Genomic DNA, 13,773 nt, shown 5'->3' on the forward strand with positions numbered 1-13,773 from the left:
AATCTTGTTAAATTATTGCACTCATATCAGATTTTTATGGCTGTGCAGCTTACCAGCCCTCTTTTCTTTACGTTTCATTCATTTTCCTTGTATTGATGATTAATGGAGGATGTCGAACGTTAGAGTGAGCAGGCATCAGCAAATGCAAGATCATAATTAGTTTAGCTGACGAGGGCCTCTGATAGCACTTGCATCTGGATGGAAAAATTACCCTATAGGGAACTGGCTGCTCACCAGGTCTTTTTAGTGATACATTGTGAAACACCCGATGAATCAAATGCCCTTTCAATGCCAAGAAAGTGTTCCAGTCTTGAAGCCAAAATTATGTCTGCAGAAAGCTTTCCATTTGAAATGTATCAGAGTACAATTATAACCATTGTATTTTTCTGGCATGAACACCAGTCTTCTACAGTATGGACTAAAGTTAAATACATCACTTAAATTTTATGAAACCTTGAAATTTTGACTTATAGTGTTAGTAATTTTTAATTTATAATAAAATTAGTTTTCACCCAGGCTGTTTTTCCCTGTATTCACCTATTCTTATCTTAGATGCTGAAGGTTTCTTATTGATTTTTTAACTTTACAAAAAGGAAGCAGAGTTGAAATTCAGATTTTCTTTTCAGCAAAAGAATTCCATTTCCTGCTTATTAGTATTTGTGCTCACAAACACAGCCTGACTTTTGTTTAAATGAGAAGTTTAATGAAATCATTACTGAGTATAAAAAATTTAACGAGCAATACTCATAAACTTGTCTACTTTTAAATATTCCTGGACCATTATGAAAGCTGATGCATGCACAGCTCAGTCTGGTTAAAAATTAGTTTGTATTTAGGAAAGTTGTGCTGTGCCCTTCTTTGCCTGACTAAAATAAAATAAATAAATCTATCCATCGATGAGACAGTGTTTTCTGGGGTTTTGGGTGAAGTTCAGAAGAGGTCTCATTAAGAATACTGTACTTTTATTTGTTTGGCAGAGGTGACTCGTCGTTCTTAGTGGGCTGTGGGAAATACATAGTAGCTTATACTGATTTCAGAAGTAAGTGGGAAAGACTGGAACTGAATATCATGTATTCAACTAATGAAGTATAATCTCTGTTAAAGGAATTAGTATGACGCAGATACAAACAGTAATTAATTGAAGTGGGGGTGTTTCAGAATTCTTCTTACCGATCACACTTTAAAATCGTGCAAACTAAAAAGAAATAGTCTGTTGTGAAATGCAATGAACAAACCAAGAGAAGTTTACAGAATGTTCTCTGTCAGCTTCCAGAGGGGTTTTTCAGAATTTGCTGTTTAGAAACCATCATTAAATGTGCAAAACCTGAAGTTCAAAAAGTTAAAGCTGTTATTCTGAAAAGGCTTTGGTGTTTCACACACCTCATCCATCACTCTAGGGTTAATTATAATGAAAATCAGTGGTGCCTATTAAGCACAATTGAACCTGACCTCATTATGGGCAGTGTGGTTTTATACTGTCATTGTTGCCAGTCTAGAGACAAAACTCCTGTGTTGATTTGTCCTAACTCCGCAGCTCATGTGACTCACCTCTGACCTGTTTTTTTTCTATGTGTTGTTTTTTTTTTTCTTTTTCTTCCCTGTTTCAGAGACGTAGAGGCTCGGGTGTTTTTTGTGCCAATTGCCTGACCACAAAGACCTCTCTCTGGCGAAAGAATGCAAATGGTGGATATGTATGCAATGCGTGTGGCCTCTACCAGAAGCTTCACTCGGTAGGAAGAACTTACTGGTTTGTTGAGAAAAAAAGGGGTTATACAGCTAAGCTGGGCAGCTGTGGTCTTGTCTGGTTGTGTGTTTAGTACCACTCCCTGGCCTGCAGTTAATTTTCTAACAGGGTTTTGCAGTATGGTCACTTTGGGATCAGATGTGATTCATTACGAAACAGGCTGGGATGCTGTGGGTAGACGTGTTTGAGATCACCAGTGATGCATTTAATTATTTTGATACAAAATAAGGGGAAAATTATTTCGTTTCTGGGAATTCCATTTAAAGACATACAATACATTGTGATGAAAGCTCTCTAAATTCAAGAGCCCTCATGTTCATAATAAAAAAAAATATACTTAAAGTTAGACATCACATCTATATCAAAAATATCCTTCACTGTAGTTTTTGTTTTCTTTCACTTCTCTTCCCCCCTCTATTCATTACAGTAAATTTCCTGGAGATATGGGGTGGTGGGTTTTGTTGTTCTTTTTTCTACAGTTCTTATAGTCTCCTGGAGGATTATGAAATAACTCAGCAAGGAAGCTGCTCACTCATCACTTGGTGAAGGGAAGAGTCACCATCCCTCAGGATCAGGCAGGGAAGAAGTAATAATCGTTGACTGTCTATATTGCTTTTCATCTTATCGACACTTGGCTTGATCCTGAAAGATGCTGAATGCTCTGGGGTCCAGTTCCAGGAAAGCCATGGTTAAATGTTTCCTTGGATCAGTGCCAAAATGCTCAGAATCTTTTAGGTTAAGACCCACTAGTTAAATATTATCCCCGCTATCTTTAATAGAAGCACATAGGAGAGTCAGGTGACCAACATTTAACTCAAATTAATTAATTTTTACAACATTCCCATGAAGTTAAGAAGTGTTACTATTTTTCAGGAATAGAAACTGAGGCGGCCTTTGGGAGTTTGCCAAGGCTACGTAACAATTCAGGCTTAGAGCCCAAATCAGAAATCTGCATTGTGGCTGAGAGTGCCTATTTTTTAATACTTTTTTCAGAAATTCCAGAAAACAAACCAAGCCACTTGGGAAACTGTATTTCAAATGAGCTAAGACTCCCAAGTGCCTATGCCTATTTCTCTTTAAATCTGAGGCATAAGCTTCTAAATCAGTTAGTAGTTTCTGTGCATTTTACCCTTGGTCTTGTGTACAGGTCATAGAACAATCCTTACTCCAGATCCTGTCCAGCCCACTTAATAAAATAAGAAAAAGATTGTGATTTTCGAAAGCAGCAAGACAGTGACCACTCTGAAAGGTTAGCTCGGTTTGTTATGTGCTGTCATTCTAAGGTCAATACTGTTTTTAGACTCCAGAACAACCCAGCCAGTCATACAGCATCTGAGAGAGACCAGGTGGACTTATGCACGATCTCTGGCCAGCATCTTGACTGGGTCTTGCTGAAAGTATTGTCTTCCTGGAGATCCCTCAAAGTTCTAGATACAATGTCTGTTTTAAGGAAATTTATCAGTGATGAGCAGCCACAAAGATTTTAAAGGAGGACAGTTTGGCTTTTTAATGTTAATTTGATGTTTGAGACATTTGTAGAACTTCCATTCACAGCCTTCATTTCCCCTTTTTTTTAAGATACTGTTCTAAACTATAGTGTTGGACCTTACTATGGTTATCAGTATAACTTCTTGCATAGATAAAAACTACTAGAATCAGTTTTAAATTCAAACACGTAGCTCAGATGATAATTCTTGTGAGCCATTAGGAAAAAATTAGTGTACTTCAAACAAAAATAATTAGCAATACAATGTCAAACTTTATTTTATGCATATAGAAAGCGAGAAGCTGTGTTTTAGCTCCACTGTTCAAGCATGGCAATAAGCTGTGCTTCAGTGGATGTTTGACATTAATATCTTCAATTGAACTTTGACCAAACAAACACAAAGAATTTCATTAAGCCTTTACTCTGTTGTGGTACAATACCAACCCATTGTATGTATGTTTTTGAATTAAGGAGTCTAGGATGATGCTGTTTTTAGGTAGTGGTCAGAAACCCTAGAAATTCAGAGGAATAGAACTGTTCCCTTCTGTAGGCCACTCAGTTAAACTAAATTATGCTCCACAGCTGAGCAAAATTTACCTATAGCAGGTTTGCACATTTCATAGCTCCCTTTTAATTGGATTATCATTATGTAGAACTACTGTCCTCATTACCTCAAGAATTTGTATAATAAGCTAATCTCTAAGCTCCCTTTTTTACTTGTATTTAATAATAAGAAAAATCTATGATGTCAGATACTACTAGGTAGTAGTGACTGACAAATGTTAACATGGTAGTGATATCTGCTATGAGTCACATTTCCATTTCTGTGATACCCGTGAATAATTTTTCAACGTGTTTTCGAAAATGTTCAGTCTATCTAGGGGTCATTACATGTAACTTGCCAGGTTTTTTCACATTTCTCTCCTCTAATGCAGACAACTATGTTAAGAAATATGTAATAATATTCCAACGGTCAATTATTAAAATAGTTTTAGTGAAAAAAATGCTTCCAGTTCACTGCAAACATACATAAAATATTCATAATTGATGACAGAGAAAGGTATATCCCATGTCTACCCAGAATGATGAATTTGACCATTACTATTCTGGTGCTGTTCCTCATTTTTTAATAGCTCTAACTCGGTCATGGAAAAGTAGATTTTGTTCCATAGTGATTCCTTGGTCACATTCTTGGACTACTTCAGTGAGGAGTTACAGCAGGATTAGACATATTCTAGGATTAGACATGTGTGATCTTCTGGTGGAGAGATCACCCCAATTTCCCATGGTATCTAGGAAGTGTAATCACAATAATTCAGTGAACTATCTGTTGAATTTTGTACATTTTTTTAAAGTTTTTCGTATATTTGGGGTAACGACATTGTCGATTGATACAGAGATGGCAAAAAGATATTTCTGGTCACACTCAATATATTATGCATAACATATAATTAAAGATCTGACAGAGCATTTTAAAAGTAAAGTTCTGGTAATGTTTCCACTATTTTCTAAATTTAGTGCCTCATTGAAAATCAAGAAGAGAGCTTAAACTAAAGAAGAATATGAGTAGCTTTACTCCACTGAGTAGTTTGTTTTATTAAGCTAAGGGCTAGTCAGATAAGTACAGTCACTTACAGCCTTTAACTCCTAATGGCTTGTAACATGGAAGAGTGTGAGCTGCAAACAAGTCTATGAGAGTCCTTAATCACAGGTATGAAGATGTTTCTTCGAACTACTTCCAGGATCAGACTTCATACCGGTAGCATGAAGAAGAAGACTAAAAGCATTTCCAAACTACTGAAAGGTTATCCAGAAGCCATATGAAAATGGCCTCTTGTGTATAAATAAAAGTTGAATAAGAGCAACAGCAACAATATTGTAAGATCTCACACAGCATGTCAGTATGACAGTGTTAACAATTGTCATAAAAAGGTAAGGAAATTACACTGAGCTTGTAATAAGGAGTATATGCTTATGCATATTGATTGGCTATTGATTCTGCAAACTATGCACTTTATTTGCATAGAATTTACATAGAAAATATTCTAATTTTATCTAAACATGATTTTGCCTCAACTTTGATCTGTTTGAGGAGGCTGATTCAAGGTGCTCTTTTTCTGCTAAGTTTAAATTCTGCTTATTAAAAATCTAAATCAAGATGTATATTTCTTCCGATTTAGAGTTTTAATAGAAAGTAAAATCTTAACAAGTAGCTGCACTGCCTAAAATGTAGTTAACCATTAAGAATGAGCCAGGGAAATAAGTAGGAGAAAGAGGACAGGAAGATGGCAAGTCAAGAGAGAAACTAGATCTCTACAAATAATAGAGTGAACACTCTTCCAGCCCTGGATATTTTTGTATTAATTCGAAGTTATGAATATATATATAAATTATGTTACATTCAAGGTACAAATTGTTTTGGGTATTGACTGTAGGCCAAAATTTAATCTGCACTTTAAAGCAATGTTAAAAAGAAAATTTCCAAATAAACACGTAAGTGGAATACTATGTGGGGCACTTTTCTGGCCTCCAACCGAAACAGGATTATGTGTGCATTTGGATGAGACAAACGGCAACTGCCAGCACACCAAACTGAATGACTTTTAGGTAGTTTTTGTTGTTTTAACATCTACCCAGTAGAGCAACATACCAGTGTTACAGGACCATCTTTCATTCACATACCATGGCCTTCCTGTTGAGGGGCCTTTCAAAGAGGCCTGGCTGCTGTCCTCCTTCGTCCTGTTTTTTTTTTTCTTCACACAAAAGTATTTTCGGTTCTCATCTAAATAGGCCACCTACCCTGAGATGGTGTGGGGAAGTAGCAAATGGAAACAGAAGTTCTCACTTGTTTCTTGCCTCTGCCTCTTCTACCATGCTTTTTTCCTTACAGATCCTATTTTCCCACCTTCAGAAGATGCCTTCTCTCCCTCATGACTTAGTAGCATGTGATCAGTAACATTTAGAAAGAAATACAGTAGGGATGAAGGAGAGGGAGTTGGTACCAAAGTCCCAGGTAGACCTTTTGGTACATAGAAAAAGCTTTCCTGGGCTTTCTTCTTCATCTTTCTTAGCCTCTTTCCAGCCACCATCTCCCATTCACCACCGCAGTGGACCTGCAGCTCTTTTGCTGGGTGACAGCAGTGGTGGTCAGCAAGCCATCCATTTGCTTCCATATTGTATCTGTGTCAAAGGGGGATGGGTAACAAGGTAAGTGTCACCCCGTGTTTGTAATAGTGTGATCGGTGCAAACCCCTGTCTGGTACCAGCTCTGGTGACATGGTGCGTAGATTAACGCTAGTGCATAGGGCCATGCATCTCCCACCTCCTCCCCAGCTCTCAGCACATGCTTTCAGCATGTCTTCTCTGGAATTTTTCAGGAGTGAGGGGTAATAAATGCTTTGACAGCTTGGATACTTCATGCCTTTTTAAATAAACAGGTATAGTATGTCTAAGGCGATTGACTTAGTTTGATAAAACAAACCAATTCATAGTTTACTTTTAGCATGAGGGGCCAGGAACCAGCATTTGAGTTGAAATTTGGTCATTCCCATAAAACTTACAATATATCAGTTCACAAAAGAAAAGATAAATTTGCATGAGCGTAGTCTCGCGGATGTGTTTAATGTGTCTTTCTTTTTTCCTTTTGTTCATTATGTGTGTGTTCCATGCAGACTCCAAGGCCTTTAAACATCATTAAGCAGAACAATGGTGAGCAGATCATTAGGAGACGAACAAGAAAGCGCCTTAACCCAGAGGCACTTCAAGCTGAGCAGCTAAACAAACAGCAGAGGGGTAGCAGTGAGGAACAAGTCAATGGAAGCCCCTTAGAGAGGAGGTCAGAGGATCATTTACCTGAAGGTCATCAGAGAGAAATTCAACTTCCTAGCCTCAGTAAATATGAGGCCCCAGGTTCATTGACTAAAAGCCATTCTGCTCAGCAGCCAATATTGGTCAGCCAAACTCTGGATATTCACAAAAGGATGCAACCTTTGCACATTCAGATAAAAAGTCCTCAGGAAAGTACTGGAGACCCAGGAAACAGTTCATCGATATCAGAAGGGAAAGGAAGCTCAGAGAGAGGCAGCCCGATAGAGAAGTACATGAGACCTGCGAAACACCCAAACTATTCACCACCTGGAAGCCCTATTGAAAAATACCAGTACCCACTTTTTGGACTTCCATTTGTACACAATGACTTTCAGAGTGAAGCTGACTGGCTGAGATTCTGGAGTAAATATAAGCTGTCTGTTCCTGGGAATCCACACTACTTGAGTCATGTGCCTGGCCTACCAAATCCTTGCCAAAACTATGTGCCTTATCCCACCTTTAATCTGCCTCCTCATTTTTCAGCTGTCGGATCAGACAATGACATTCCTCTAGATTTGGCGATAAAGCATTCCAGACCTGGGCCAACTGCAAATGGTGCCTCCAAGGAAAAGAGTAAGGCACCACCAAATGTAAAAAATGAAGGTCCCTTGAATGTAGTAAAAACAGAGAAAGTTGATAGAAGTACTCAAGACGAACTTTCTACCAAGTGTGTGCACTGTGGCATTGTCTTTCTGGATGAAGTGATGTATGCTTTGCATATGAGTTGCCATGGTGACAGTGGACCTTTCCAGTGCAGCATATGCCAGCATCTTTGCACGGACAAGTATGACTTCACAACTCACATCCAGAGGGGCCTACACAGGAACAATGCACAAGCTGAAAAGAATGGAAAACCTAAAGAGTAAACCTTAGCACTTAGCACAATTAAACAGAAATAGGTTTCCTTGATGGGAATTCAATAGCTTGTAATGTCTTGTGAAGACCTATAAAGCACTTCATATAGAGAGCATGCCTTATCCAATATCAAATCCCTTGTTCTTTTTTTTTCCCCTTTTTCTTCTTTTTTTTTTCCCCTTTTTTTTTTTATTTTTTTCCTTTTAAATGAGTGGGTTACCAAGAAAAAAAGAACAGTTGGATGGTGGCCAGAAGGGGGAGAAGATGATTATATGGGACATGGCCCACCAAAGCTAGCCAGAATGCAGTGAATCATGGCAAATAAATAACCTTGAGAAAACTTTACCAGACAATTAATACCTTTGCTATTGTGTAAGAGACATAACTGGCAAGAGTGCAAAGATGTGTATATGTATATACTGCTGCAGGGGTATAGTGAACATATGCACATTGTATATAAGAACTAGACTTGTTATATATACAGATGTTAAAAGGTCATTTTCTTTTCTTTAATTTGGGCTAATTTCTGCCCTACAACATGCCTTATGATCACTTTGTCCTCAAAGCTTTGGCAGCAATTTCATCTAGATGTTTCTCAGACTCAGCTGATTTTTAGCTACCATTATCACTACAGTCTTTCTGGCACACTTTAGTCTAGGAAAACCCATTTTGTGCAAGTGAAGTCTCTAATACAGAAGCCACACTCCGGGTTTAATTTGCATAGAACAAGGTAACCTGCTGTATTTTATTTTAATATATTTTTAATATATTACATTTCTAAACCTTAAAGTCTAAGGTTATTTCTCCACAGGCTTAACATTGCTATACATACCAGTCAATCCCTTCAGTAGACTTATACCAGCTTTTGCTAAGTAGCATTAAATGTCTTCATAGTACTTTTTAATACTTAAAGCTTTGTAAAAACTATCCATGAAGGGAAAGCTCCTCAGCATAACTGCTCAGGGAAATAGGGCTAAATAACTAAATATTAAATAATTGGTTAAAGGTGCTGTTAGACGAGCCTCCATGCTTGCTACAAGGGTGTACAAGAACTGACTTTAATCATTTTCATTATAGTGTCCCAACCAGTAGTTTATTATTTTGCCACAGGGATGTAGAAGATATTACAAGCTACTGGATGCACTGTCAGATTAACTTATTTCATTAAAGAAGTTGGGAGAACAAATAGAAAAAACCTTATTTTTCTAGTAAATATTAATGTATTACATTTCAAATAATGGTGCCTGACATATTGAATAATTATTTTCTACAGTGTACGTATGCAACAAAGATATTCCATCATGCATTAGAGTCAGTTCTGGCTCTGCCTCGCTGTTTACATTTGCAAATGTAGCAAACAAGGTAATGAAGCAACTATTTCTATTGCAGTAGGTATCTTTTTTTCTGTGTGTGTGCATTAAAGTTGTAAACGATAACATGAAATGAATGAAATTTGTTGATATTAATGGTATGGAAAAACAAGAAGGAAATGAAAATATTTTTATGCCTACTTAGGAAAAAAAGGGTAGCACTATTCATTCCAAGTACTTTTGTATTCTTAAGCTCTTAACTCACATTGTTATGCTTAAAATGATAAACATATATCCTCTTTTTATTGCTTTGTCTGTGTTTCAGAAGAAACATTTCAGAAATTATTTTGATAAGTGCTGTTTGACGATGCAGCGCTGATGTTTTATTGCATTCTGTAGTAGCATTGCACTCCATTTTTACAATATTACGCAGTTGCTTTTTTGTTTTGTTTGGGTTTGTTTCTTTTTCGCAGTGCAGGGTCTTAGTTCCTTATGGTTGGATGACAGGTGTAGCTCAGCTGGTTCATGAATGTTGCAGCGAATGAAGTTTAAAATGTCTTTCTGATATTATGTTGTCTTTTATTTCTCCATTCATGCATTTTATTTTTTAAAATGTTCTATAAAAATATTTCTGGACTAAGTCCTCACTTGAGATTATATGTAAAGGGTCCTATTCTGATCTCACTTACATGCCGCCTTTCTCAGATTTTCATGTAATTAAAACTAAAGCATCTTAAAAAAAAAAAAAGTTCTTGTATTTAACTTACCTGAATCTCACCACTCTCCCTTCTAGAATTTGGTGCACTTATAAGATACTTAACCAGATAGACAGGGAGGTGGAAGATAAAAGGAGAGGTGATAGGAAACGTCTTATAGGGGTTGACAAAAGGAAAACCGGGGAGGAGCTGGCCTAAACATTCAGCACTTTGATAGTCTTTTGAAAAATAATGTGCCTAAACCAGCCGGCAATGAACATCAACATGCATGAGAAGCACTTACACAGCTGATCACCACAAGTCTTGCTGACCTTGGCAGTATTTTGGGTATTGCATTTTCTCACAGATGAAACATTATTGCACAGTTTCTCCGATTTTATTAGGCAGACAGGCTATTGTTCAGCATTAGGCTTGCATTCCTTCCTGCTCCACCTATTACTTCTATACTGGTGAGCAGCATATGGAAAGTCCCACTCAATCTATTCACGGTTGAGTTCTATAACCCTTCAATAGTGTTCTAGGTTAGCAAAGGATATTGGGCCACATTCTTCTTCTTCTACGTTTTAGATGAATCTCCTGCTTGATACCAGTGCCGGACAAAGTCTGGTTGTTTTTTTACCTTTGTTCTCCGATAATAAGTTCTGACTTGGTTTTTGTGGATTTATTTTTGTTGGGTATTTTTTTGTTTCTTTTTTTCTGTGGAGACTGAAATAGATTGCCCTCGTTTTATTACGTCAGGGTCCAGTGTGTGTCCTTTTCAGCTTTTCCAAGAAACATGTTAGACTCACTAAGCAGTGATTTTATCGGCTTCAGAGGTAGCTGGCTGCCGGTTATCAGTAGTTACTGGTTTGACTTACTTCTTCTAAGACCTGCAAGTTCCAGTGGCTTCTTAATTGATGGAAGCTGCATCTTCATGGCAAAATATTTTATGGGGGACATGCGCATTGTAAGACTTGAGCACCACCCTGTACTTCATAACACCTCTTGCTAAACTCAGAAGCAGAGGCCAATAACAGGAAATACACATATCAGGCTTTGGGGATGAGGAGAAATGAAATCTTATGAGTGCAAAGAACAAGAGAGATTTTTGAATATTAATATTGCACACCTAGATGGTGCAAATAAAATTTGAAAAAAAGTTCGTTGTTCTTGCCATGACATATTGAGATGTTCTAAGATTTCTGCTTTGCAAGAAATGGGATTTTTCCATAACCTGTTCTCTTTGATTGGGGTGGGGGGAGCACAGTTTTGTTTTGTAACAAAGAGGTGACTCCATCCCTCTTCCAGACCCCCTCACAATGGATATTAATCAAAATAAAAATAAATCCTGATATTCAAAAAGAATAATCTAGTTTAATAACTCTCAGGTAGAAACCGGTGTTAGTACACACAAGTAATTACTGCACCCACTGCATTTTGATCAATTTACAGCACTAAAAATTAAAGTCTCGAAGAATCGTTTGTTGTTCTCAACTTGTCAGTGTCTCCAAGGTGGTGTGCTTCTCTTACTAAGGAACAGTAGCTTCAAATCTTGAAATGTATCTCAAATTGGACCACAAAATCAGTAGATGGTTCAAAACCAGAGGATTTGTGGTGCCTGTCGTTAGTCAGATTGCAGAACAGGAACAACGTTTCCATTAACAGGTGCTAAACTCAAGAGTTCTTTCCAAAAGAGGTTTTGCACCTAATTGGCACTGTGCTGGTGAAGCTTCCCCCTTAATTTTTCATGGACCATCCAGAAAGGGGAGGGGACGACACGGACACAACAATGAATACTTGTATCTTGGTTTTGCCTAAAAAAAAGGCACAATGTGACAGCTTTAGAGAGAGAGAACATAGATATGTCTCAAAAAGTTGAGGCACGCTGTGGGTGAGAGATTGGTTTTGCAGTTAGAGAGGCAGCAGGACCAAAGTGATTGATGCCAATTGCATACAATGCTGAAACGTAGTGGTTGTGCAATGGGGAGACCTGATTTGGCAACCGTGGATGAGTTCTCAGTTCAGGGATGGACTTTCAAGTCCATCTTCAGATTGGACAGTGTTGCTTTGCAGTCACAACTACTTTATGTGCTAAGGATGTTGTCTACCATCTGCTCGTTGCCCAGGATGTCTAAATATATTCCCATTCTTGCTCCTGTATTGATTTTTCTTGGCTGACTTAACATGCTAATTCCTAATACTGGTCAGGAAAAGCCAAAGAGATTAGAAGTTCACTTCTGTTCAGCCAGAAGGGTAGATATATTTCCTTCTGCTTCTGTGGAGACAGTTATACTTGGCAAAGAATAGTGAGCGATATGTCAGCGTATCCCAAATGTGATAGATAAGTGAAAAATCCCTTCTAAACTTTTCTTTAAAGTGAAGATGGGCCAAGTAGAATGATTTACATAATTTCCTCATCCCAGGATAGCATTCCTCCCTACCCTCTTCCTCACAATTTCGTTTATTCAGCCAGCTCTGGAAAGCTGGCAGTTGGTGAGATGCTACCTATGTAGTAATGAGATATACCCCCATGTACCTCTTTTTAAGAGGATAAAAGACAATGATTTAGTGGCTGTCAGCCAGATAAATACCAGTTTCATTTAGTTTTTGAGCACACTTAGTAAAGTAAAATTCTTAGAATAAACATTGTGACAGCAACCACAGTTTTCTATTCCTATCATTTTGGCCTCTGAGCTGTATGTAGAAGCAGAACAGGAGAAAAGGAAACATCTCAAAATGCCATTGTAAAATTAGCTTATAGAAAATTCACCAGCAGGAAAAGAAAAAAAAGAAAAAGAAAAAAAAGTACTTCATAAAGAATGACTTCATGTTGCTAAAAACCATCATTAAACTTGTAGTCCTGATTTGACTCTAGAATGTTGGCTCTTAATGTTTGTCCTTACAACACATGGATGTGTTTTTTGTTTTGTTTTGGGTTTTTTGTTTTGTTTTGTTTTGTTTTTTGGTTTTCATAGTGCATGTTCATTTCTACTCACAAACATGTTCTTGGTGTATTTCTTATGCAAACAATCTTCAGGCAGCAAAGATGTCTGTTACATCTAAACTTGAATAATAAAGTTTTACCACCAGTTATAAAGCAGATTCATGTCATTGTTTCTGGGGAGAATGTATTGTCATAGTGTCACTATACCGTAGCGGGATTGGGGAGGAAAACAATCTGGAGCTGAGCTGCTCTGAGAGCACGACGGGGCCTGATGGCTTCTGTGAGTAACGGCTGGTGATTATGGCTGAAAGGCGAAGGCAGAATTGCCCAAACAGTAAATGCATGGGAAGAGAGGAGCTCGTTCAAAAACAGGTTAGCCGTATTGCAGTCCCATATTAAAGACTCTAGATGTGATCCAAAACTCATGCATGTTAATGACAGCATTTAGAGTGAAAGTCTGTTTCAGTGGGATATGAACTTTTTTGAATAGTCCAGCAGCCTGGCATTACATTACTGGTTTTATTTTGCTGCCCCAAGGAGGAGCAAATATTGGAATATTTTGACAAATTGTGTGAGAAAGGCCGATACTGAAATGTGATTAGTACCCCAGGGTTACCAGTTCTGCCTTTCACACCGAGTCCGAGGTGGTCTTGAAATAATCCCTGATACTCAGGACCACGGTTTCACATCATGCCAACTCTCCAGGAAATCCGGCTCGCTACCCTCACACAGGTTATTGACCCAATGGTGACTCAAGAACGGAGCCTACCACCTACAACGTTTTCACCACCGCTTCCTCTGGCAACCTCAGAGGTTTCCTCAGAGATCCTGAATCAAAGGCTGACCAAATCATCTCAGCTTGGCATTTCTGT

At 38.0% G+C, this 13,773-nt stretch overlaps 1 protein-coding gene across 5 annotated transcripts in view; it reads left to right on the forward strand.

The window, feature by feature from the left end:
- TRPS1 (transcriptional repressor GATA binding 1) overlaps positions 1 to 13,089 on the forward strand; it is a 217,320-nt gene extending 204,231 nt beyond the window's left edge. For all 5 annotated transcript variants that reach the window (XM_075415657.1, XM_075415662.1, XM_075415660.1 and 2 more), the window contains 2 exons: positions 1,608 to 1,730; positions 6,902 to 13,089. In XM_075415657.1, the coding sequence (XP_075271772.1) occupies positions 1,608 to 1,730; positions 6,902 to 7,963 (1,185 nt within the window). In that variant the 3' untranslated portion in view covers positions 7,964 to 13,089. The remainder of the gene's footprint in view (positions 1 to 1,607; positions 1,731 to 6,901) is intronic.
- The last annotated feature ends 684 nt before the right edge of the window (positions 13,090 to 13,773 follow it).

Source organism: Opisthocomus hoazin, chromosome 3 (assembly GCF_030867145.1).
Source record: "Opisthocomus hoazin isolate bOpiHoa1 chromosome 3, bOpiHoa1.hap1, whole genome shotgun sequence".
NCBI classification, from domain to species: domain Eukaryota; kingdom Metazoa; phylum Chordata; class Aves; order Opisthocomiformes; family Opisthocomidae; genus Opisthocomus; species Opisthocomus hoazin.